Raw genomic sequence first — 24,905 nt, forward strand, 5'->3', positions numbered from 1 at the left:
TGCATGAGATTCACAAAATCATTTTGGAAAACTGATACCTTTACCAAACTGAGTTCATCCCATTCAAGAACCTGATTCATATCTTGGTTTTTTGAGACTTAAAAAAAAAAATCAATGTAACAGTCAGTTTAAAAGTTATTTTCTCCTAAGGAGTTCAACAATTTTTTATGAATTTTATGTCTGTGTTTACTATTTTACATTTGTTAAAGTGAGTGGGATTTTTGCTTTCTTTGCATTAACTAGGTGACTGTTGCTAACTAATTAGGGAAAAAATACTGATTGGGGTCCATTCACTTTGTAGCAAATTATCCTAAAAACTCTTGTAGTGGTTAGAATAGTGTTCCAGCTGATGGACTTCAGTTTTCTGAATACAGATTTGATTGATCAGGTGCCCACAGAGCCAATAAGGAGTGACCATTTCTTGAATGTCCAGCCGCAGCTCACAGTGTCGCCCTAACTGAAATGGCCCTGGTTCAAGGGTGGCTCCGCTCAAGGCCCCGGCTCTGTCTGCTGTGAAGCAGGTGCTCTGACTAGCCTTAAGGTGTCCTTTCTACCTGCAGGCAGGAAGCCCCAGAATAGTAAAGCTAAGCAGCTCACCTCTGGTAGGTAGTTGGTTGGCCAGTGGCCACAGTGGGCTGGAACTCAGCCTTCTGAGGACTGGGCCCCTCCTGTTCCCCCATTCTGCCTTTTCAGGTTGCTCTGCTCCTTGTCCCTGTACTGGCTCTGGTTCTGATCCAGCAGAGTCTCCTTCCTTCACACCTCTTCTCTTGCTGCTCCTCTGCCAGGACAAGCATCCTTCCCACTTCCCCATCTTGCTTATGTCTGTGCATTCAGAACCACCTCCTCCAGGAAGGCTTCCTGGACCCTCCCACCCAGCCAGGTTCCCTTTCTTTCTTTCTTCTTCTTCTTTTTTTTTTTTTTCTTTTTCTTTTTCCGTTTTTTTTTTTTTTTTTTTTTTTTTTTTTTTTTTTTTAGGGCCTCATCTGTAGCATATGGAGGTTCCCAGGCTAGGGGTTTAATTGGAGCTACAGCTGCCAGCCTACATCATAGCCATGGCAACACCAGACCCCAGCTGTGTCTGTGACCTACACCGCAGGTCACGGCAACACTGGATCCTTAACCCACAGAACGAGGCCAGAGATCAAACCAACAACCTCATGGTTCCTGGTTGGATTCGTTTCCGCTGCACCATGACAGGACAGGAACTCGCTTTTTTTTTTTTTTTTTTTTGGCTTTTTCAGTTTCCCTTTCATAAAGCTGGGGGCGCTTTCATTTCTCCCCTACAGGTTTGAAGGGACCCTTGCGTCTTGACCAGTATATGGAGGGCTCTGTGCATCCAGAGCTACTGGCAGGTGGCAGGGGAATGGGGGGGGCGGGCACTAGAATTTAGGGTGCCAGACAGGTCTGTTTATCTGAGCTATCCCCCCCAGTAACAGGCAGGCAGCTGAGGGTGCCAGCCTGCAGCATCTGGGTGTCCGTGAAGGACAGTACAGTCAGTTTGGGAGTTTCGGACTGTGACTTTATGTCCCAGTTAGTGGCGAGGTCTGGGACCCTCTGTTAACAAGGGGGGAAGTGACACAGAGAGTCCCAAACTGCTGCAAGTTTCAGATAATCCCTGCTCCGTGCTTTGCCTACAGTCTTTCCTGAGGCCATTGGGAAGGTGAGATAGTGACCAAGTGACCCATGGCTCTCTGACCAAGGCTCCCAGCCAGCACCCACCCCACCGCCTAGACTGGGAGCGAGTACTTCGGGCTCCCAGATGCCAGGGCCCCTCAGGCTCCTGCCCGGATCCCATTCGTGTTGATAGGCTTCACGCTGGGGCCTGGAAAAATAATCAAGCCATTTCCCGAGAACTGTTCCTTGGGGAAAGAGGTGTTCGTTCTGCTTTGCTCATTCCAGTCTTGCCATTCTGCTTAGAATGTGAACACGCGGCCACACTCGGACACAAAGAGCCGGAACCACCGGACCCTTCTGCGGAGAACCGGGCCAGCCAGACGGAAGGGGAGCTGTGCCCAGCCTGGCTGTCTGGGCCCTTGGCTCTGTGTCGACCTGGGGAGGCGCCGATTGGGCGGAAAACACCCACAGCCGCTGAGGCCCTCAGATGTCTGCGGGCCTTTCCTTCAGGGCTTCTCTAGAAGCATCTTGTTTTCTTCGCAGCATCTCTTCACGTTTCCTCACAAGCGCAGGGGAGCGGGTCTGACTTGAAATGGTGTGAATGAAAGGACCCTTGTGGGTTCACAGGACTGAGCGCTTGCTCAGGCAGCCGTGTCCTGCTGTGTAGACCGTGTCCACGGGGCCTTCTCTCTCCTGTCTGCCCTGCGTCCATCGGGTTTGCCTTCACCCCCAACTCCCCTGCAGGTTCTCCCCATGAAATAGGCCCAGGCTCATAGTCTCAGAGTTTACCGATCCTTACTTGGAAAAACAAACGTTGGTTCCAGCAGTTCCATAAAAATCCCAGAATCCACTCTCATGGGCCCAGCCCCGTCACATGTCCAGCCCCGAGCTGGTCACCATGGCCAGGGAAAGGGATGCTCCGATGTGCTGTGCCCAGGCCTGGGTCACGTGTCTGGACACTGAGGTTGTGGACAGTTCGGAGCGTTGACCAAGCCAGAGAGGGGGCCTTGGGATTAGCTGGGCTCATGCTGCTGAAACGACCCGAATATTTGAGGGGGTCCCGACCACGTCTATTCCTCTCTGATCCTCTGCTCTGATCACGGGACAGCACAGGGACTCTACGGGCCACATCCTCCAGGACCAGGTTGAAAGAGGCTCCATCTCCACACGTGCCTCCGTGGCTGCAGAGGCTGGAAACAGGAACACCGACACCTGTGTCGGAGCTCAGAAAGCGTCCTCGCGGGGTGACCCCTGTCACTTCCACTGATTGCTTTGGTCCAAGCACGTCGCGTGTGCAAGCCTGAGTTCAGCACAGTGGGTGTGAATTCACGCGTGGGCAGGCACTGAGCATCGCTGGACGATAGTTGTCTGCGGGTCCCCACATTGCCAGTTCCCACTGCCTTCCCAAAGGAGAGGGCCCCAGAGTCCCAGGCACGCGCTCCTTACAGCGCATGACCCCAGATCTTTGTGCGAGGAATCCTCTTTTCCGTCCTGTTTGGATGTGGCTCTTTTCGGTGCCCAGACAAATGACAAGGTACCTGCGCTCCACCCGCAGATACGTAAGATGTAATCAAGGATACGGCCTTGCAAACCCCTGAGTTTCTGGGTTCTCTTTCATCCCTGGTGGACCGAGTCACGTGCACAGGGGTGTCCCACATTTGGGATGTATTACTGAATAAGGGGGGTAGCTTGTTGCTCTCATCTTGGGAGGAACAACCTGGTGGCTTCTAATCTGAGGGTTGCCACCTACCCAGGTGTCAGACATCCTCCACCTGGTTAATGAGTGATCAGGTGTTTCGTGCCTTGAGCTCCCTCTTTGTCCAGGATGTTTTAGGAGGTCATTGGAGTTCTGGGTCGGGTAGCGGTTGGTGCAAGTGGGGTACTATTTACGGAGGTTCCCCTGGGTCAGAGTCCCAGTCCTTCATCCTTGGCACCTCAGAAGTGAAACCTATGGGGGATTCATGGTCCCTGGGATGTGTTTCTTTTATGGGGTCCTTTCACATGTGTTATGGTCCTTTGTAAAATCTGTTGGGTTTTGGTTTCCCCATCTGTGGGGAGGATCAACCCAGTTTCAGGGAAGGCATTGGGAAGCGCCACCATGTGGACTGGTGACCAAGTCTCCCTGGCTTGGAGTTTTTCTTCTCTCTGCTTTTTCAGCTGGGTTCCTGGAAAGGTCTCTTTAAATCCTCCCTAGCTCATCCCCTTGACTCAACAGACTTATCTTGACAAGTGCAGAGTCCTGTGTAATTAGATATTGTGCACAAGGATGGGAAAGGTAGAAGCCACTTCATTTATCCATCCCCTTCTCCTGCTGTGGTCCCAAGCCGGAGGCTCCTGGGGGCTGAGTGGACCTCAGGAGGGAAGCGTCTGTGAGCTACCAGATGGTAATTGTCCCCCCCTGGATTGTGACTTGGTCCTAATTTGGGGGTTTGGTTTGTTCTTTGAGAGACAGGGATAGGGTCGAGTTAGGGCTCAAAGCATCATCTGACACAATAACCTCTAGTTGCCTCGCCACCCCCTTTAGGCAGAGATATGTTCCAACTCCTTTCAGTTTCCAACCAGCCTTATTATTATTTTTATTTCCTAATTGAAGCGTAGTTGGGTGGCAATAGTGTTAGTTTCAGTTGTATAGCAAAGGGATTTGGTTATAGGTATACATCTAATGTGTATATATCTGTATTGCTTCAATTCTTTTCTACTAGAGCTTATTATGAGATACTGAATATAGTTCCCTGTGCTATACAGCAAACCATTGCTGTTTATCTGTTTTATACGGTAGTGTGTTAATCCCATACTCTGAATCTATCCACTCCTCCTTTCTTTGTGGTGACCATAAGTTTATTTTCTATGCTTGTGAAGCTGTTTCTGTTTTATAAATAAGTTTATTTGTATATATTTTTTAGATTCCACATGTAAATGATACCATATATTTGTATTTCTCTGACTTCTCTTAGTGTGATAATCTCTAGGTCCATCTATGTTGCTGCAAATGGCAGTATTTCATCCTTTTTATGGCTGAGTAATACTCCATCGTGTATATGTACCACATCTTTATCCATTCCCCTGTCGATGGGCGCTTAGGTTGCTCTCACGTCTTGGTGACTGTACATAGCGACGTCCAACTAGCCTTTTTTGACACTTTAATTCTTATGAGCTTCCTGGAAATACTCAGCCCCTTTCAACAGAGCCTTTAGCTCTGCCAGTTTAACAAGTGGCTGCATCCGTGACTTCCTAATTCCCAGGTACATCTTGTTTATCCTCAGCAGAGTTTAATTTGTCATTCAGCTCCCTTCAGGGTCTGCCCCTGTCTTTCTTTCTCATTATTCTTTCTCCATTGCTTCCCTTTGTCCCCTAACCCAACATCCTGCTGTTCCTTCGTCATGCTTTTCCTTTCCTCTGAAAGCTCTTCCCCACCCACCCCACCTACCCACCCTTCAAAGCCCAGGTCAGATGCTACACTTGCAGGAAAACTTTGTGGGGGAAGTGGAATTTTGGCTCCTATGTCTGAGAGCATTAGGTGCTTATTATAGAATATTTATAAATAAAATGAAAATCACCTTCCATCATATCACCTGGAGTTCATCACTGAAAATATTTGCATGTAACACATTCATCCTTTTAAATTCAGATCTACACACAAACCTGTTTACAATACTGATATTGTAGATATAATTACATGTCCTAATTTTTTTTTTTTTTTTTTTTTTTTTTTTTTTTTTTTTTTTTTGCTTTTGCTTTTTAGGGCTACAACCACGGCATATGGAAGTTCCCAGGCTAGGGGTTGAATCAGAGCTACAGCTGCCGGCTTATACCATAGCCTCAGCCACAGCCACAGCCACAGCAACGTGGGATCTGAGCAGCATCTGCAACCTATGCCACAGCTCAGGGCAACGCCAGATCCTTAAACCCACTGATCGAGGCCAGGGATCGAACCTGCATCCTTATGAATCCTAGTTGGGTTTGTTAACTGCCGAGTCATGAAGGGAACTCCTTTATCCTGATTTTAAATATAGTGTGTCTTGAAAAATTTTCAGCATCATTAAATATTTTTAAGATCCATGATTTTTATTGCATGCTTAGAATTCTGTCCTCTCTCTCTTTCAGCAGTTATGTTTAAATGTTCCTCTGACTGTTGGACTATTTCGATTGTTTTAATGTTATAACTTATTCTAATTTTAGACATTCCTTTGGATTTTCTAAAAACAATTCTCTAGGAAAAAAGATAGCTGCTTTTCTTCCTATCCAATCCTCAGACGTTTGATTTCATTTTATTCCAGTTGAGATTTTTCTCTAGTGCAATTTTAGACAGAGATATTTTTCGGTCTCGTTCCCAATCTCAGAAGAAATCTTTGAATATTTCATCATTAAGTATGAGTTTGTGACAGATATATCATATGCATTTCTTTCGAGATTAAGGAAGTTCCCTCCTTGTCCCAATTTACCAATAGTTTTAATGTGGAGCGGGTGTAGCGTTTTACCAAATTCTGTTGTTATAGCTGTTGGAACGACCGCGTGACTTTTCCCCTTCATCCAGTTAAAGTGTAAATAATGCTGCCGTGAACACTGGGGTGCATGCATCTTTTCAAATTAGTGTTTCTAGTTTTGTTTTTTTTTTCTTCTTTTTTTCCTGGATATATACCCAGGAGTGGAACTGCTGGGTCATAGGGAGTTCCGTTTTTAGTTTTTTGAGAGACTGCCGCACTGTCTTCCACAGCGGCTCACCAATTTACGTTCCCACCAACCATATGCAAGGGCTCCCTTTTCTCTATGTCCTCGCCGGCATTTGTTATTTGTCTTCTTTCTGCTGATGGCCATTCTGACAGGTGTGAGGTGATACCTCATGATGTAAACTATATTTTTGTTTTTTGTTTCTTGTCTTTTGTCTTTTTTCGGGCCATACCTGCAGCATATGGAGGTTCCCAGGCTAGGGGTCCAATTGGAGCTACAGCTGCCAGCCTACGCCACAGCCACAGCCACAGCCACACCAGATCCCAGCTGCGACCTACACCACAGCTCATGGCAATGCCGGATCCTTAACCCACTGAGCAAGGCCAGGGATTGAACCCGCGTTCCCATGGATCCTAGTCGGGTTCGTTAACTGCTAAGCCATGATGGAAACTCCTCATGGTGTAAACTTTTAATTTATATTCCTGGTGCTTGTGCTGAGTGCTTGCTTTATCTCATTTAATCGATAAAACATCCTTATAAGGGACATGGTATTATAGCTTGGGTTCTAGGACACGGGGCTCCCAGGTTCTCAGAGCCGTGAAGGGAGTGGCTCTTGGCCTTGCGGGTTCAATGAGTGGTGAGGTGGAATTCACCCAGGAAGACCAGTATCTCAGCTTTGGCTCTGTACCACCTCGACATGAACCGTAAATCATTGATCTGCCCCTTTAGTTGGAGATCTTCAGAGAAGATGACTTAGGTGACACAGAGAATTTTGTTGTAAGCTGTTTTTTTTTTTTGTTTTTTTGTTTGTTTGTTTGTTTTTTTACATCTAAAGAAATCCCTGCAAAAATTCAAGACACCCAAATCTCTGAAAAAGCTCCTGGAATTGATGTGCATCTGATTCGTGTTCCTTCAACTTAGTGGTAGACAGAGTCGCCCTGCTTGGCAGTGGCCTCACGTTCTGGAGTGGCTTTCCCAGGAGGAGCCTTCATGGGGCTTGGGGAGAGGTCCCAGGTGAAGTTACCTGGGTTGGCAGTGTCCTCATGCGTTCTTAGAAGCTGGGGCCAGGGCCTCTTACAAGTTACCATGCAAACCTATCTTCCCTTTTCTGTCTTTGGTCCCAAGACCTTCTTACTTGGAAGATTTGAGATGATGTCCCCAAGGCCTGGGGAACAGGCAGTCGTGTCAGCGGGCGGGGTGTTCGCTCTCTCCTACTCGTTGAAAGATGTCCCAGGCCACCTGGTTCCTCTCCTGGTCGCTGCGTGGCTGTGGCTGACCTTGGACCGAAATGCCTCTTACTGCCCAGAATTTCCATCCGGTCCCATCAGGAGGGGAGATGTGGATGCTGCGTTTGTGTCTGAGCTTCAGCGGGACCCCAGCCCCAGAATCAGTGGTTCCACCTGCCTGGACCATCAGCGGGGACGTCTCCTTGTGTGCACCTGTGCCTGAGAGGTGACGAGAAGGGCAGCGGGTTCCAGCGTGAGGAAAGGGGCGGGGCTGAAATTTGGGGATGGCACCTATAGATCACGGAAGGGCACTCTTCCCCAGGCAATGCCAATCGTGGTCCGTCTTCATTCATTTCGTTCCAGAAGGGGATCTAATTTTAATTTCTATTAGGTCGATCGGTACGAAATTCCCACTTTTGTAGTTTCGTGACAGCCAAACTTTGGCAAATTCGAATGGCTCCATTTAGCACAACAAAATAATTTAAATCTGAGGAAGAGGCAGGTCAGCCCTTTGCGTGGCTCAGTGTTTTCAAAAGGATGTTGACACGGTTCAGCCGTACGTCTCTTGTGTGTGGCGAGCAGCTGTTAATGGTTAAGGCGTTGTGGCTGCCCTACGCGTGGCCTCTTGTCACCAAAAGCCTCCTGCCTCTCCAAGTGGCAGGAATCTCATTGCGAGGGCCATTCCTGATCTAGATAAGAACCCATCAGATCTCATGAAAATTTAATGTGTCAAAGTGTATAGTTGCATGAGTTTTTTTTTTAATAAACTATTTCATAGCCCTTGGTAACGCCAGATAAATACATTGATAATAAGCCTCCTCCAGGGGCTGTGGGGTTGCCAGGTGGCCCACTAGGATGACCTCTGCTCTCTCTCTTATTTGTGGCTTTTCCTTAAAGGAATTCCTGCCTTTTGTTTTCCTTCCTCAAGTAGATTTCAAGTTTGACAGATTCTGGGGGTTTTAACTGGATTTTGTGCTTTTTGCCTGAAGGATGGAGTGACAGCCCTTGTGTTCACCTTCCCCTGGGGCCACAGTTGACCCACAGTCCCCAGCTGAGCCTCAGTTTGGGGGTCTTTAAACTGGCTTTGGGGGACTCGTCAGGCTTGCCCAAATTTGGGTCTTAGTGATTGGTTCCTCTCCCAGTTTCATCAGGGGCCTGGCTGAGGTTGACATCAACCTTGTCACATGTCACAATCAGGGACCCCTAGGTGACCTGGAGAGGTCCGTGACCTGCCTGTGGTCATGGAGCCAGTATGACAGGGCGCCACCCGCCCTCCCTGGCTCTGGAGCCCTGGCTTCCTCCAGGTGGTCTGATGAGATTGCAAACTCCTTGAAAGCAGGGTGCCGTGTGGGAGACCCAACAGCCACGCTCAGGAGACTAGCACCTCTGGCCACCAAGCTCACCATTTCTTTGGGTGAGCCCCACACAGAGTGGGCCACACCCTGCCAAGTGTAGTGGCCATTCTGGGTGCACAGACGTGTCAATAAACACGATTACCACCCAGAAGGCACCCACGGGCTCACGTGCACAGGCCCATGGAGACTGGAGCAGGTGGAGCCACGGCCTCTGAGGTCCCCCAATCCCTGTGCTCTTTGCTTTTGAGAACACTCATTGTGGGCAGTGCCATGATGGTGTCTTGGGCCAGCCCCACGGGCGACACACAGCTGAGGGCATCCACTGAGCAAGGGGCCACGTTCTATGTTCCCATATTTGTGCATTTAGGCTGACCCTGCCCCCCGTCCAGCCAGAGTCCTCAAGGAGTGTGCCCAGCAAGAGCTCTCGATCTTTCTTTGATCTGAGGATACCGGTTCTCCTGAATTTTGTTCGCTGTGCATCCCCCCCACCGCCCTGCCACCCACCGCCCCCAGATCTTTAAAAAGTCTTGTTCTCCTTCCAAGTGTCTTAGGCTCTTGCCCTAATGGCCACTTCTCCTAAAAGCCTCGAACCTGGCCCTTGCAGCTTCCAGAAGGCACCACAGATTTTTTTTTTTTTTCATTTGTCTTTGGTGTTTTGCTTTGGGGAGAGAATATTCATTCTGTGGACAATTAAAGACTTGATAAAAAGTGCCTGTTATGAGTCCCTTGAAAACCGTGAGATGTGGGCCGGGGTCTGTGGAGTCTTGCACTCATGCAACAGAAACTTATTGAGTGCTTATGGTGTGCCAGACGCTGTGATCCAGGAAGGCCAGGAAAAACTGGAGCCTAGAAAAACTGACAGCGGAGAAGGCGGGGATGGGAGCTAACGCTTATTAAACACAGCTCTGTGCCTTCCAGGTGCGTCAACTCATTTCATCCTCACAAGAGCTGTTGGCGGTGGGTGCTAACGTCACCCCCGTGTCACCGATGTCAGGAAACCGAGCCTCAGAGAGGCGAAGTGCCTTGCCCGAGTTTTCAGCCATTAATAAGAGCTGGCTTTGGCACCCAGTCTATTCTGGCCTGTGGAAGCCCAGCGCAGCAATGCTACAGTCCGCTTTGTAGGCTAAACCCACAGTGGCCACTGCTCTTTCAAGGGTCCTTCCTGAGCACTGACTGTGTGCGAGATTCTGCCCTGCCTGATGGTGGTGGGCAAGGACTACCTGTCTCCCTGCCTTGATGGACTGAGTCCACAAGAAATCCCATGCATCCAGCAATTTGGATGCTGTGTGAGATGTGATATCAGGGGCTGATGATAGAGGGGCTCAGGGTGCACAGGGCGGGACCCCCAGTCCCGAGCTGGGACTGGCTTTTGAGAGGAAGTGAAATTTAAGCTGTGACCCAGAGCAGGAGTTGGCCAGGCCAGGAGAAGTGTCTTATAAAGGAAAGCATGAAGAGAATTCCTGAAGCAAAAGAAAAAAGATGCTGCAGAACTAAGTAAGAGCCAGTCTAGTTGGGCGAGTGATGAGGTGGCAAGAAGGCAGGACCAGACCCCACGGGGAGGGCACTCTGGGCCTCTTGAGCTCCCTCCTCAGGGCAGCAGATCTGCACCCAAAAGTTTTTGTTTTTGTTTTTCTTTAGGGCCATACCTGCAGCATATGAACATTCCTAGGCGAGGAGTCAAATCAGAATTGGGACTGCCGGCCTACGCCACAGCTACAGCAATGCCAGATCTGAGCCACCTCTGTGACCTATGCTGCAGCTCAGGGCAACACTGGATCCCTAACCCACTGAGCAAGGCCAGGGATCGAACCCGCAACCTCATGGTTCCTAGTTGGATTCGTTAACCACTGCGCCACGACGGGAACTCACTAGTTGGGTTCTTAACCTGCAGAGCCACAATAGGAACTCCTGCACCCAAGAGGTTGTTTTTTTTTTTTTTTTTTTTTTCTGCACTCATAGCATGCAGAAGTTCCCAGGCCAGGGATGGAACCTGAGCTACAGCAGTGACAATGCCAGGTCTTTAACCACTTGGCCACCAGGGAACTCCCAAGGGAAATGCATTGAGCCCTCACGACCCTGGGAGAACAATGGTGGACAGACAGGCAGAGTCCCCGCTCTCAGGGGGCTTGGGTTCCAGTAGAACAGCAAATGGATACATACACTGACAGCGGCAGGGAGCAGTGTGTACCCCAAAGGCAGTGAAAAAGGAGGAAGTGGGCTGCGGGAGGTACAGGAAGGTAGAGGAAGGAGGGGAGGGCTTTGGAGAAGAGGAGCCAGCAATGTGGCAAAGTTGGGGGACAGCATTCCAGGCAGAGGGGACGGCAGGTGCAAAGGCCCTGAGACAGCAACAAACTGGGCATGCTCAGGGAACACAGCACGGTTAGCGTGACTGGAACAGAGGGAATGAGGAGCAGCAGGTGCCCAGTGAGGCCAGAGGGTCCTCAGGGGTCTTGGGTTTGATCCCAAAGGTGGGGGAAGCTACTAGAAGGTTAGGCAGGGGATGGAGAGGCCTGATTTTACTTTTGACCAGCCCTCGGCTTCTGCACAGTTAATGGACTGGGGAGCAGCAAGAATGGAAGTTGGAATTTGGGGCGGGGACCTGAGCTCCTGACGTCACCTATGCTCCAGAAGATGGGGAATTGACTTGAGGGGGGGCCGTGGGGAATGGAGCCCAGATGGGCTTGGGAGATGCTGCAGAGCAAGCTTGCTTTGCGGAAGAGCTTCTGGTGGGAGGGGGTGAGGGCCGCAGCTTATGGCAGGCAGTCCTGGGTCCTGGGTTCCCTCCCGAAATCAGAAAGACCCTCGTGGTTCTCAGCCAGCTCACAGAAGGACCTGAATGAGGATGCCAGCAGGCCCTAAGCATCTAGGTTTTTCTTTCTCTCTTTTTTTTTTTTGGCAGCTCAATGAGCTATAATTCACATATTATCCAAGTGACCCACCCAGAGTGCACAATTCAATGGCCTTTAGTTTATTCACAGCGTTAGGCCACATTTACCACAATTCAACTTTAGGACACTTTCGTTACCTCCCAAAGAAACCTCATTCCCATTAAGTAACCCCATTTTCCCCTCCCCCAGCCCCTGGCCACTACTAATCCATTTTCTGACTCTGCAGATTTACCGATTCTGAATATTTCACTTAAATGGACTCTTAACAAGAAGTGATCTTTTGTGACTCGTTATTTCACCTGGCATCATGTTTTTAGGGTTTACCCAGAAACCTCCTCCCTTTTTATGACCAAATAATATTCCACTGAGCAGATGCACCACGTGCTATGTATCTGTCTATGTGTTGTTGGTGTTCCCTCTGCTTTTTATGACGAGGGCTGCTGTGAACATTCACAGGCAAGGTGCCTGGACACAAGTGTTCAGTATTTGGCGTGGAAAGGGATACACCCCTGAGTGGAGCTGTCACCTGGTAAGTGGGTTTCAGTGGGGGAAGCTGCCGGATGGTTTTCTGGGCAGCCCCCTGTTTCTCATTCCCACCAGCAGTGTGTCGATGGTTCTGATTTCTCGCCCACCCACCCACACTTGTGACTGTCCCCAGACACACCCGGGTCCACTTACCTGAGCAGTTGCCCACGATTTATAAAACAGGTGCACAGGGATGGCGCCCGCCCCACCCCCGGGGGGGGGCGTGACCAGGACGTTTATCTGCTTCCGAGAGTCAGGGTGACTTGGGGACCAGGTCCTCTTGTTCTCTCCTCTCCCGCCTTCCCTTCGTCCCACTGGAGGGAAGGACACGCGCTCTCAGCCTTAACTTCATGTACTTAATGGACGAGGAAGGAAATAATTTCTGAGGCCGAGACCTGAGGGGTCCCCAAGGACTCTGTTTTGACAATGCACTTAAACTTCCACGAGGGCATTTGCCTGTTGGCTGGGAACTGTGGCCAAGGACCTTTCAGCATTTTATGGTTATAAAAGGATCTTGCGAGTAATGACTCTTGAAAAAGGCGTTTCAGTGGGGAGGATGGGGATGGCTTTGGGTCCACAGCCTCGCTGAGGTTTGCAAAAGGCTGTCAGACGAGTTTCGCCTTTGGCATCACACTCTGGTCCAGGCACCCTCGGGGGCAGGTGAGCAGCGGAGACGCGGTGCAGAAATCCCCTTCTCTTGGTATGATTCGCAGCCCACTCTACACCCAGAGCTGTCGCCCGTGCTGCGGGATCCTGGATCAGTCACTCTGCCTTCCTGGTCTCTGCTTGTCTCTTTGCCACATGGTTCCTGATGGCCGTGAGCTCAGGTGGGCTGGGAGCCCAGGTAGGCAGTGAGCTCGGGTCAGCCGTGAGCTTAGGTAGACAATGAGCTCAGGTGGGCTGGGAGCCCAGATGGGCTGGGAGCCTGGGAAGGCTGGGAGCTCAGTGAGGACAGGCACATCTAGTTTTCTGGTCACCGTCACCCCAGCACCTCACCAGAGTAGCAGGTTGTCTTAGTCTGGGCTTTTTGCAAGGTGACCCTGGGGTGAAGGTTTGAGTGGTCTCCCAGGAGACACTGGTTAAGGGAACAGGGGCAGCCGCTCAGGGAAGGGGAAGGGGATGCCCAGGCGGAGGGTGGTCCCAGGCTGAGTCCTGCAGAGGGCGCTGCGGCCTGACTCTGCTCCTCAGAGGCTGAGCCCCTCGGAGGGGAGGGCTGGATGCTGGCTCCTGTAAAGCCAGTCACTGGCTCAGGCCGCCAGGCCATGTTGACTTCAGCCCTTTCTTCTCTCCACGCTTGAGGGCAAAGGGCAATGCATCCCTGTGCCCTCTGGGGTTGGGGGTGGGGGGCAGCGAGGGTGCAGGTTTGGGCCGTGAGAGGCAAGGGCACACGGAAGCCAGGTGGGGCCACGGCCATGGTGAAGGACTCCAGGGCCCAGGGAGACCGCGATGGTGCCTGCGGGGGACAGGCCCCATCCTGCGTCCTGTCCTGATGGGCCTTGCAGGACAGGGCCGCCAGCTTCCTCAGTGTGCAGTTGGTATCGTTTTTCCACGTGCTCGGACACCAGGAGAACGTTTTCGATTGTCAGCTCAGGTGGTGTCTCCACGTGGCCGTGGTTTGAGCCGGGGTGATGAGTCCCACCCACAGCGAAGACGCTTTGAAATGTGTGGTCCCTAACGAGTTTTGCGTTTAGGGTGATGGCGAGGTTTGCACCCTGCATGAGGCTTTCAGGTTTTATGGCTCTTTCACACGAGCATGAATCCCAGTCCTGATGTGTGTGTAGGTTCGTGTTTGGCACCCTGACCCGCCTTCTCCTGGACCCCCGAGTCCTCATTCTGCAAAGGGCTGGATCGACACGTGAACAGAGAGGCCACGCCCGGAAGCGAGTCAGCGCTAGATGCCTGGGGAGCCTGCTCTGCCCAGTGTGGACCTGCTGGGGCTGGAGTCATTGCATCGTATATTCCCCAGGACACTGGGTATCATCGGCTTCGAGGCCAGGCACCTCCGCTCAGATGCAGGTGGGCAGGAAACCGGAAAACCCTTGGCTCCTCATTCCACCTGCGCTTCTGGGTCAGCTTTGCAGGTTTGGCCCCAGCTTGAGGACGTGACAGGGAGCACCGCTAGGTCAGGACATGCCTTGGGGTTTTTAACTGCTTTGGGGTTTTTAATTGAGGTAAAAGACACGTAACAGGAGTTCATTCCCCGGGTGGCTCAGCAGGTTAAGAATCCAGTGTTGTCTCTGCTGTGGCTTGGGTTGCAGCTGTGGTGTGAGTTCGACCCCTGGCCCTAGAACTTCCAAAAAAAAAGATAAAAGACATGACATAAAATTGAGTATTTTAACCATTTTAAAGGTACAATTCAGTGGCGTCAAGTACTTTCACATGTTGTGCGACCACCCTCCCACTCTCATTCCAGAACTTTCCAGCACCAGATGGAAACTCTAGGCTCTTTTAGTGCTCCCTGCCCAGCCCCTCTCCCACCAGCCTTGACAACCACGAATTCATGTTCTGTCGCAGTGGATTTACCTATTCTGGGCGTTTCATGTAAACGGAAGCCTGCGGTATGTGGCCTTTTGTGACTCCAGGTGGTAGCGGGCCAGTGCTTCCCTCTCAGGGGGTGGAAACAGTGCAGCCACTCCGGAGAATGGACGGCATTTCCCCAAAAAGTGAAAGAGGAAAGTCGGGGGAAGGGAGAAATTAGGGGTCTGGGATTAACAGATACACGCTATTGTGTATAAAATAATCAACAAGGACCTACTGCGGAGCGCAGGGAACTCTACTCAATATCTTGTAATAACCTGTAAAGAATGGCTTCAGTTTTGCTAAATCACTGTGCTCTGCACCTGAAACTAACACAACATTGTCAATCAACCAAACTTCATTTAAAAAAAAAAAAGTGGAGTTTCGTTGTGGCTCAGTGGAAATGGATCTGTCAAGCATTCATGAGGATGCAGTCAATTCCTGGCCTTGCTCTGTGGGTTAAGGATCTCGTGTTGTCGTGAGCTGTCGTGTGGGTGACACACATGGCTCAGATCTGGCGTGGCTGTGGCTGTGGCTGTGGTGGAGGCTGGCAGCTGCAGCTCTCATTGGACCCCTAGCCTGGGAACCTCCATGTGCCACAGGTGCAGCCCTAAAAAGACCAAAAAAAAAAAGGGGGGGGTGAAACCTAGAGCTACCATAGGACCCAGCGATTTCACTCCTAGGTATATTCCTAAAAGAACTGAAAAGACGTGTTCAAACACTCATATGTAGATATCTATGGCTCACTGTTCACAACCAGCAAGATGTGGAAACAACCAAATGGCCATCACAGGGCGGATGAACAGATAAATAAAACGTGGTCCATTCGTACCGTGGATTTTTTCCTTTTTAAAAAAGTATTTAGAAGTTCCCATTGTGGCTCAGCAGTAACAACCCAACTGGTATCCATGAGGATGAGGTTTGATCCCTGGGCTCACTCAGTGGGTTAAGGATCCGGTGTTGCTGTGAGCTGTGGTATGGGCTGCAGACACAGCTTGGATCCTGCGTTGCTGTGGCTGTGGTGCAGGCTGGCCGCTGCAGCTCTGATTCGACCCCTAGCCCGGGAACTTCCATATGCTGCAGGTGCGACCCTAAAAATAAAAAGCAAAAAACACAAATTTATTAGTGCTTGCTTAACTCCTGCTGATGCTCTAAAGCTACCCCAGGGTACCCTCACTTTCCCAGGAAGGCTTTCCCGAGTCCGGAGGCCAGTCCTCTTCCTGCCCACAGAATCCTGGCTCAGTCTTGGTCATCGTGCCTCGTCCATCATCCATTGGTTCACCGCTTCCAGAGTATCTCCTGGAACCCCGTGTGAGCCAAGCCTGCACCTCTCCATCGGGCAGAGGTGGTGACGTCAGATCAACTCAGGGAGGAGCCCGGTCCCTGCACAGCGGGCCCTGCCTGGGTCTCACTGTGGCTGAGTGCGCCTCCCTGCGGAGGAGACTGTGGCACCAAAACCCTGGGGACCAGAGGAGGCAGCTTTGCAAAGGCAGAAGGGCACGGGATCTCCCAGGGGCCACAGAGTGCAGGGGTCCAGAGGTCAGAAGATGTGTGTAGAAGCTGAAGACCCCCAGGGCCCGAGATGCTGGTGAGGGAGAGGTCACGAGGCATGAGGAACCATGTGGGAAGTTCCCGGCCTAAGGCTCGAAGCCAAGTCACAGCAGTGACTGCAGATGCTTAACCTGCACCACCAGGGAACTCCCCACGTGGGATTTTAATCCAGGTACAGACGGAAGGCACTGGAGGGGTTTCGGCAGCTAAGGTGGAGGTAAGGGGCCGCGGTGTGACATGATTCAGGGGACGACATTGCAGGAACCTGACAGTGACGAGGGCGAAGAGGGCGACCAGGACAGGGTGTGAGGCAGGGGAGGGCAGAGTGGCAAAGTCGCCCTGTCCTAATTGCCCAGTCACTCGACTGTTACCACCCCCCACCCCAAATCCTGAGACTGGGTGGGCAGGGGCCAGCTTTCAGGACAGAGTAGGTGCTCAGGGAGCTGGACTGAAGTGAGTCGGTCAGCCCCGTGTGGGTGCAGTGGGGAGTGGCCCCTAGTGTGGCTCCCCAGTGGCCCAGCTTGATGGAGGATGGTGGCTGGGACCGGGCAGTGGGCATGCATCTGCCACTGGGGACCCCAGAGGGGGCCATCTTCCAACCACAGCAGGAGGTCTTTAGGGATGTTCTGAGCAGACATGTGTCAACTGCTCCAGAGCAGGTTCCCGGGACTGGTCTGTCACCAGCTGGTGCTTGTTTCCAGAAAGCGTGCGCTGTATGGACTTGCGGGCTTGTCCCATCTCCATCTCGCTCTGTCGCTTCCGTGACAGTTACCAGGGCCGGGACAGGGCCTGTGGAGAAGCAGGAGCCATGGTGACAGCAGAAGTGCAGACACTTGCAGATGTTTGGGCGTCACGTCCTTGGCTCTTGGGTGAAAGTTCTCCGTGAGGCATCACAGCTCAGCTGCTGAGGTGGCAGCGGGAGGCTAGGCTGGAGAAGCACATCGGATCCACGAGGGAGGCCCACGTGGTACATGCTGAGACCCGAGCCTTGTTCCAGCAGGATAATAAACTCCAGGTGTCCTGGATGCACTGCCCCAGGCAGGGGCTGTGAACTTGAGCACAGAAGACCGGGCAGCTCCTGTCAAACACCTGCAGAGCCCTTGCTGGGCCCCCCGGGCTGTGTTTCAGGGCCTCGGAGGCAGGATATAGGGCGTGCTTGGTCTCTGCTTGTGACAGGAGAGAACCTTTGTGTCCTGCTGCAAGTCGCTCACCAAAGGGAAGGGGGCTGTAAGCTTAAAATATATTTGATGGCCCGTCTCTGGGAACCCTCCCTCCCAGGCAGTGAGCATTAAGCTAAGAAACCTCCTGACCAGGCCCTCCTGTGAATGGCTGCAGGGAGGCAGAAATGGACACCTCCTGTCCAAGAGACTGATGGGAACCAGGAAATGGTTAACTTTGCTTCCTCCCCTTTTCGTATAAAAGAAGCCAGAATTCTAACTCAGGCAAGACGGTTCTTTGGGACACGAGTCCACCCTCTTGTCTGCCAGTTTTCCGAATAGTCACTCTTCCTTGCCCCGATCTCTTAGTATATTGGCCTGTTGTGCCGTGAGCAGTATGAGCTTGGACTCGGTAACATGCTCTCCTGGTCAATTTGCCAAGATGCACATTTAAACTAATTATAAATTATGCTGAAGATGGTTGTGGAAAAAAAACAAGGAAACATAACAGGTGGGTATGGAGGATGGGGCTGTGAGGAATGAGTAGGAGTTCATCAGGGAATAGTGTCGCCTCCAGAGGGTTTGGCCTGGGAGGCAGCCCTAGAGTGGGAGAGAGTTGATGAGTGAGGAGCCGAAAGAGACAGAACTAGAGCACAGCGGGCGAGGGGCGTGGCATGAGATAAGCAGAGACTAGAACTCTGGGGTCACAGCTGTGGTTTTGTGTTTCATCCTAGAAGCCCGCTAGGGTCTTAAGCAGAGAAGTGAGGCAAGGCCCTATTTGCTAAGGGGCCAGGGTTAGTGGAGGCCTGGAAACCAGGGAGGAAGCTGCCGAGTTGGGTGGGCAGAGTGATGCTGGCCGGGAGCCCAGAGATGAGAAGTGGGGGTGAAGGTCAGGGCTCAGGATCAGAAAATGTCCTTTTCCTCCCTGTACTTTGTGGGGCGTGTCCTGTAGTGTGTTTTCTCTGACGACATCGCCAAAGGGACCATTTAAGGCAGGCAGGAGTTGGCAAGGGACCATGCCTGGACTAAATCCTCCTGCCACTGGTTTGTGTAAAGAAAGTTTTATTTAAATATAGCCCCGCCCATTAACTTACGGCGGCTTTCCTATTGCAGCGGCAGAGTTAGGTAATTGTGACAAAGATTTTCTGGCGGTCCAAGCCCACGATATGCACTACTGAAGCCCGAGATTTCTCTCTGACCCATTCCAGAAAATATTTGCCCATCCGTGACCTAAGCAAAATGAGACTGGGACACATTTGCAAAAGACAGGTCTCTTGGCTCAGACTCTTCCAGCACTGAAAATGTGTTTAATTCCTATGAAAAAATGCTAACGTATGCATATTTTTAAATTAACATTTGTACGTCCTCAAGCTTTGACTGACATTATTTAAGAATCTCATCTTGTACTTGAGGTTTATAAAGTCAGTGTTGGAACTTGGGCTTTGAAGATGTTGCGCGATGTTATTTGTCTAAATTTATACGCCGAGGCGAAAATCTCCCGATGCATTATTTCACTGTTTATCTTCTCTCTGAAACACTCATTTTTCTCCTCTCTGTAAAATAAGATCTCTAGGCGGATGTCTCTAAAGCCAGCTTTTAGTCTTTGCAAAGTCTTTGGCCTGCTTGCAAAATAATTTTTGTGAGAGTTTGCCGAGGTGTAGATGAAGCCCAATGGCAGCAAAGCCAATTTTCCAGCTTCTACCTTTTTCCTTCCCTGATCCTGTTGTCTCCATGTTTCAACTCCTGGTTCCAAACTCCGTGCAGCATTTTTGGATCCACTTGATTTACAGATTGGAGCTGATTTCACTTGGAGAACTGGCCATATGTCTGGCAGACACCAGCCACCATTGGCAGAATTATGGGGTTGATGCTAAGCAGATGGGCTTTCTAGTTAGATGTGCTGTTTTTTCCATGATACATATGAGGAAAAAAGAAGCCACTTTAGTAATGTCTTGATTTTTTTCCACTGGTGTCAGAGGCATAAAAGACACCCATTTATCTAGTCTTAATTTCAGCATCATTGCTCTGCAGGGGGTAGCCTTAGACAGCTGGAAGAGGCCCAGAGACTTGGGAAATATTGAGGCCTGACTTCTGTTAATGACGCAGAGAATCCTATTACCTTGGGAATACAGTTTTTGGGGAAGAGGTTTTTATATTTCCAAAATAAATGGTCACTAACGCCATTTAGCTGGAGTACATTCAAACTGCTTAAGCTCAGGTTTATTGCTCAAACTCCACTTGACAGCTTTTGTGTGGTTATTGCTGCCTGGGAAGCAAGGTGTAAATAGGGATTGGCTGGTCCGTCTGTTTAGGAGAAGCTGGCCAAGTGGCTGAATGGGTTTGCTTGCTGCAGGACTTCTCAGAGCCTTTACTATGACAACATGTGGCGGGGCTCTTTGGGGAAGGCTTTTCGGGTAGATGGTATATTCGCAAATGTCTTCCTTCACAAGCCTCTCCTGTGCTAGGGTTCCGTGGGACGTGCTTGGGGAAACACTGAAGTCATGCCCAGATGGTAAGCTTCCGGTCAGAGGACCGGGGCTCCAATGCCAGACCAGTCACTTGCCAGTCGTGTGACTGTCCTTCCACGTGCCCCCCACCCCACAGCCTCCACTTCCTAAATGTAAAACGGAGCTGAAAATGGAAATCCTGCCTCCGAGATTGTTTGCTTGGAATGAACACCCGAAAGAATGTGGTGGCCTCCCCACAAGCACTGACAGATATGTTCTCCTATGATGCAGCATTCGTTCAATTCACAGGGTTCCAGGGACTGGTTATTCGCGCTGAAGCTCAGCCAGACTCTCGTACTTCCTTCTGTATGTTCCTTAGCACCTCGACTAATGAGGAAGGAAGAGGAAGGAGATGCCGTCTGTTTAGGTGGCAGCCGGGAGAAATAAATGATGGGGCACTGTGAGCCCAGGAAGTCGCTTAGGAATTACAGGGATGGCTCGCTGTCAAGGGGCACACAGGTGGCTCAGGTCGTTGTTAATAACCTGCATTTTGATTCCACTTCTGTGGTTGTATCACAGATCAAACGCTTTCATTCATTCTCTCCTTTGTTCATTCACCCCTGTGCCCAGCGCAGTGCTGGGCGCCTGAGGAGGGAGAGCCTGCTGCTGGGGGGTCTCTGCGTCTTCCAGGCTGAAAAGGCAGCAATTTTTCCATCCCAGGGGGTGTCAGCATTCCCGGGTTCTGATGAGACACTCACCGAGCTGTAGGAAAGAGTCTGCAGAATGGCTGGGAATAGGGCCATGGGTCTTTAGGAATTCTTTCCTCCCCCTTTTCAGTAAATTCATCCTTCTTCCTACATCCCTGCTCCATCAGCAACCAGCTTCTTCCTGCATTCAGAGCAGTGTGGTTCTGGGGCGTGGTCCTCCCTCTTCCTGGAAGCTGTCCCAGGGTGGCCCCAGCTCTGCTTGTGTGGATTGGCTCTCCCCAGACATCCTGCTTCTCAGGCCTCACTCTGGAATTTTCCGGGAGGAGTAGAGAAGGTCAAACCAAGAGTACTTTTGTATCTGGGAGACTTTACATCCATTTTGTAAATTTGGTTTTGGAGGTTCAGACCCATCAGGTGGGGAGTCTATGAACACACCCAGAAAAATCTTCTTAGCAGACGGTCGTCAAGCCACATCTCTCGCAGCGTGGACACGGGCCATTGGTCTTTGGACCCCAAATGCCATGATTCGAGTATATGTGGCTTTGATCTTCTTCTCCGCCCCATTCCTCCACCTTCAGCCCATATCCCAGACGACTGCGCGGTCATCGTCTGCTTGCTGCAGGGAGTCTAACACGGGGGGGAGGACGAGGGCTTCGGGAGCAGGTGTCCTGATTTCCAGGCCCGCTCTGTCACACGAGCCGCGTGACCCGCGAGAACGGGTCCGCCTCTCTGCTTCCATTCTCCTCGTCATAATGTGAGTGATGAAGACAAGGCCTGATGGGAACGAGCCGATTCATGTCGGGTGCTCAGGCCACAGCTTGTCACACAGCAAGCGCCCAGCAGATGCTGCTGTTGCTGATGACCGTGACCGCAAAACAACCCTTGCTCTGCTTGACTCCTCCGTGTGAGTTACTGGCCCGCATAGGCATCAGGTGAGGGCTCTGCCCCAGCATCGTCTCTGGGTTCCTGCCTCCTTTCTCTGCTGTCCGCATGGTCCTTGCCCTGCTGTCCTCTCTCAGCGGGCCTCCTAGCCTTCAGCCTCATTCCTCTGCAGTTGGCACCCGCATCGACTGTCTCTGCAGCCCTTTCCTCAGTGCTGACCATGTACCCCAGTGGTCCCCAGGCCCTCAAGGCTCCTCTGGTGGCTGCACACGGCCCTCCTTGGCTGGGTCCCAACCTCCCCTCCGGCCTCTCCAGCCCAAAACCCAGAGCTCCAGCCTAAGGGTTCTCAGGTTCAAGTGTACAGACCCATGCCAGCAAATTCGGAATGCCTAGGACAACACAGCATTGCTATTTTTTTTTTCATTTATCGGTATATTGATTGATATATCAATAATAACGTTTCCTCTGTTTTAAAATTTTTATTGGAGTAGAGCTAACAATGCTACGTTAATCTCAGGTGTACAGCAAAGCGAGTCAGATATGTGTACATATAACATACACCCCCGTTCTCTTTCAGATTCCTTTCCCATGTAGGCTCTCTCAGAGCGCTGCGTAGATTTTCCCGTGCCACACAGTGGCTCCCTACTTATCTGCTTTATCTACAGTTGCGTGTAGATGCCAGTCCCAACCTCCCAATTTTTCCGTCCTTGCAACGTTTCCCCTTTACTAACCTTAAGTTTAGTTTCAAAATCATTAAGTCTATTTCTGTTTTGTGAATAAGTTCTTTTGTATCATTTTTAATTAGGTTCCCCTTATTAGTGATCTCCTATGATGTTTGCCTTTCTCTCTTAGTGTGATAACCTCTACGATGATGTTTCCTGTTATTTGTAGTCAGGGGTGATGCTGACAATGATAATTTGTGTCTAGGTATTTGTGTGTGTTTGTTGGCCATCAGTTGGCGCCGTTGAAATTTGGAGTCTCAGTGTGCATGCCAGGTTTATACATGGAGGCCGTACAGCTTCTGAACCTTGGAGACTGAGGCATTGGATCTGGCTCCCCTGCATCGTTTGTTATCTGCCAAACACCACATGCTTTTATGGTATTTTACTCAACTCCTACTCAACCTCCAAGGCCCAGCTCCAATATTACCCTGACCCCCAGTAGCCTTCTGAATTTTCCCACCCCAGGCAGGGAGAATGGCTTCCTCTGCAGTTGTAATCCCTGTCTGGGTTCTTTCTGGTGATTCCACACACCTAGATTTTCTTTGTGGTCAGTTCACCAGGCAGGAGAGTGTCCAGTACCTCTTTTTTTGTTTTGTTTTTGTTTTTGTTTTTGTTTTTAGCTACACCCAAGGCCTGTGGAAGTTCCTGGGCCAGGGGACAAACCTGCACCACAGCAGCCACCCGAGCCACTGCATTGACAAGGCCAGATCCTTAACCTGCTGCACCACCAGGGAACTCCAAGCACCTCTATGTGCTGCCCCATGCCTGGCATGGTGTTTGGTTCACAGAAGATGGTCACTATGTGTTGCTGGATGTTTCTTTGGGGACAGGGAAGGACTCGTCAAAGAAATAGAAGCCACGCTCTGTGATCCACGTCCCCACCTCTCGTTTACCTCTTTCAGAGCCTGTAAAGCATGCTGGAGTCACCTCCTTGTTCCCTTCCTCCTCCGTAAGCAGGTGAGCCTCATGCTGAGCAAGACAGCATGTCGCCTGTGTTTACTGCTCTGTGTCAAATGCAGGGCAGCCCTGGCCCACAGCGGGCCTCAGCTGATGCTTGACGAGTGAACTTGTGAATGAACGTGTGAAACAAACAAGCCTAAAGTCACATTCCAGTATCGCCTGATAAGGACAGTGCCTGTCTGTCCGGGAGGCCAAGCCACTCAGCATGTGGCATCTGGGAATCTGAGTGGGGGCTGTCCTTCCATTGTGTTTTAGCCTAGGTGACCCAGTGACATGGAAGGAGACAGGGGCAGGAGAGTGGATAGAAGACAAGGAAGCAGAAATGCCCAGTGTCACTAAGGTGAGGGCTTTGGAGTCAGACGGATGCGGGAGGGGCTGGATCCTGGCTCCAGCACTGGCACCTACCTCTGCCTCCCAAATTCACAGGTCAAGCAGGTGTTTATTCAAGTGCCAGTCAAGATGACAGGGACCCAGGTGGACAAGACAGCCACCCTTCCTGTCCTCACACAGCTTAACCTTTGTTCCAGGGTGGAAGACAGATGCTAACCATAGATAACACATCCCAGGGCACTATCTGAGCGTGATGAGAGCAGGATGGAGGGAACGTTAGGAATCAGGAGTTGGCCCTGGGCCAGGCATGGAAATTAGCCCACAAGTTCCGTGACCTTAGCCATGACAGTGGTGTCCCTCGCTGTCTTGTTCTAGGAGCACCTAATTTGTAGGTGGGATCCATCGATGGTGGAAGTCGATGGGGTTGGCCCTGGGGGACAAGTCCACAGACTGCCTCAGAGGGGACCGGGGGAGGGTTGCTGTGGTCGAGGGACCAGAGATGGCAGGGAGCTAAGCCGGCACCTTTAGCTCCAGGGTGGGGCACCTGCCCCCCTCCATCATGGGTGGGAGGGGGGCTCCCGCCTGCCCTATAGGTAGGTGGTGCTTCCTCAGCAGATGTGGAAAACAGTTTTCATTAATTAACTGCTAATGCCTCACAGGTGGCAGAGGTGCCCCTGCAACTTCGCACCTCCGAGCTGTTCCAAGGCTGGAGGGATCTGCTGGGTCTGCACCTGCTGGGTGTGGGAAGGTGGTTCCCCCGCCACGGCCGAGCAGACTCACAGGCTGGGGATCCAGGGAAGCGGCGGTCCACGCAGCCTCCCTTCTGTCTGCATGACACACACATAGGGGTGCACACACGCCACCCACAGGTGTGCACACATTCACATACAGATACACCCTCTCTCCTAGATACATGCCTGCCGCGTTCACACCCACTCTCCAGGGAGGGGTGGGGGCAGGCGCCAGGGCACAGGAGGACCCACCCCACCTTTGCTGGTCCGGACCCCCAGGCACAATCCGTGGCACGCCCATGCCCTTGAGTAAGTGGTTCCTTTCCCGGGGCAGCATCTGTTTTGAAGTTTCTGGCCTTGGGTTCTAAGTCGCAGCCCTGAGGAATCGCACTCGCCCTGGGCCCGAGGCGTCTGCAAGCAGCTGGGGGCAGAGGGCGCTTCCTCCCATGGGAGCACTGGAGGCGCAGTTTTCAGACTGATGGAGCCTGTCCCCACCTGGGCTTGGGGATCCTCACGGCCCCTGACAGCAGGCCCTGGGGAGTCACTCAGAACTAGGGGTCTTCCTGGTCACGCACTTCGGATGTTTGGTAAATGAACAAATCGGGTCATTTGAGCTGAGGAGCCC

At 51.3% G+C, this 24,905-nt stretch overlaps 1 protein-coding gene across 3 annotated transcripts in view; it reads left to right on the forward strand.

Moving 5' to 3' along the window:
* The window catches only part of PHACTR3 (phosphatase and actin regulator 3), a 236,223-nt gene that overhangs the window by 112,133 nt on the left and 99,185 nt on the right, over positions 1 to 24,905 (forward strand). The window contains 1 exon segment of one of the 3 annotated variants that reach the window (NM_001110176.1): positions 9,922 to 10,149. The exons of the other annotated variants lie outside the window; for them this stretch is intronic. Within the exon segment in view, the coding sequence (NP_001103646.1) occupies positions 10,125 to 10,149 (25 nt within the window). The 5' untranslated portion in view covers positions 9,922 to 10,124. 3 annotated transcript variants of the gene reach the window in all.

This window comes from Sus scrofa, chromosome 17, assembly GCF_054392235.1.
Source record: "Sus scrofa isolate SSC_HxYL_T2T_F1_AM1 chromosome 17, Sscrofa_HxYL_maternal_Yorkshire_Landrace_v2.0, whole genome shotgun sequence".
Lineage (NCBI taxonomy): Eukaryota > Metazoa > Chordata > Mammalia > Artiodactyla > Suidae > Sus > Sus scrofa.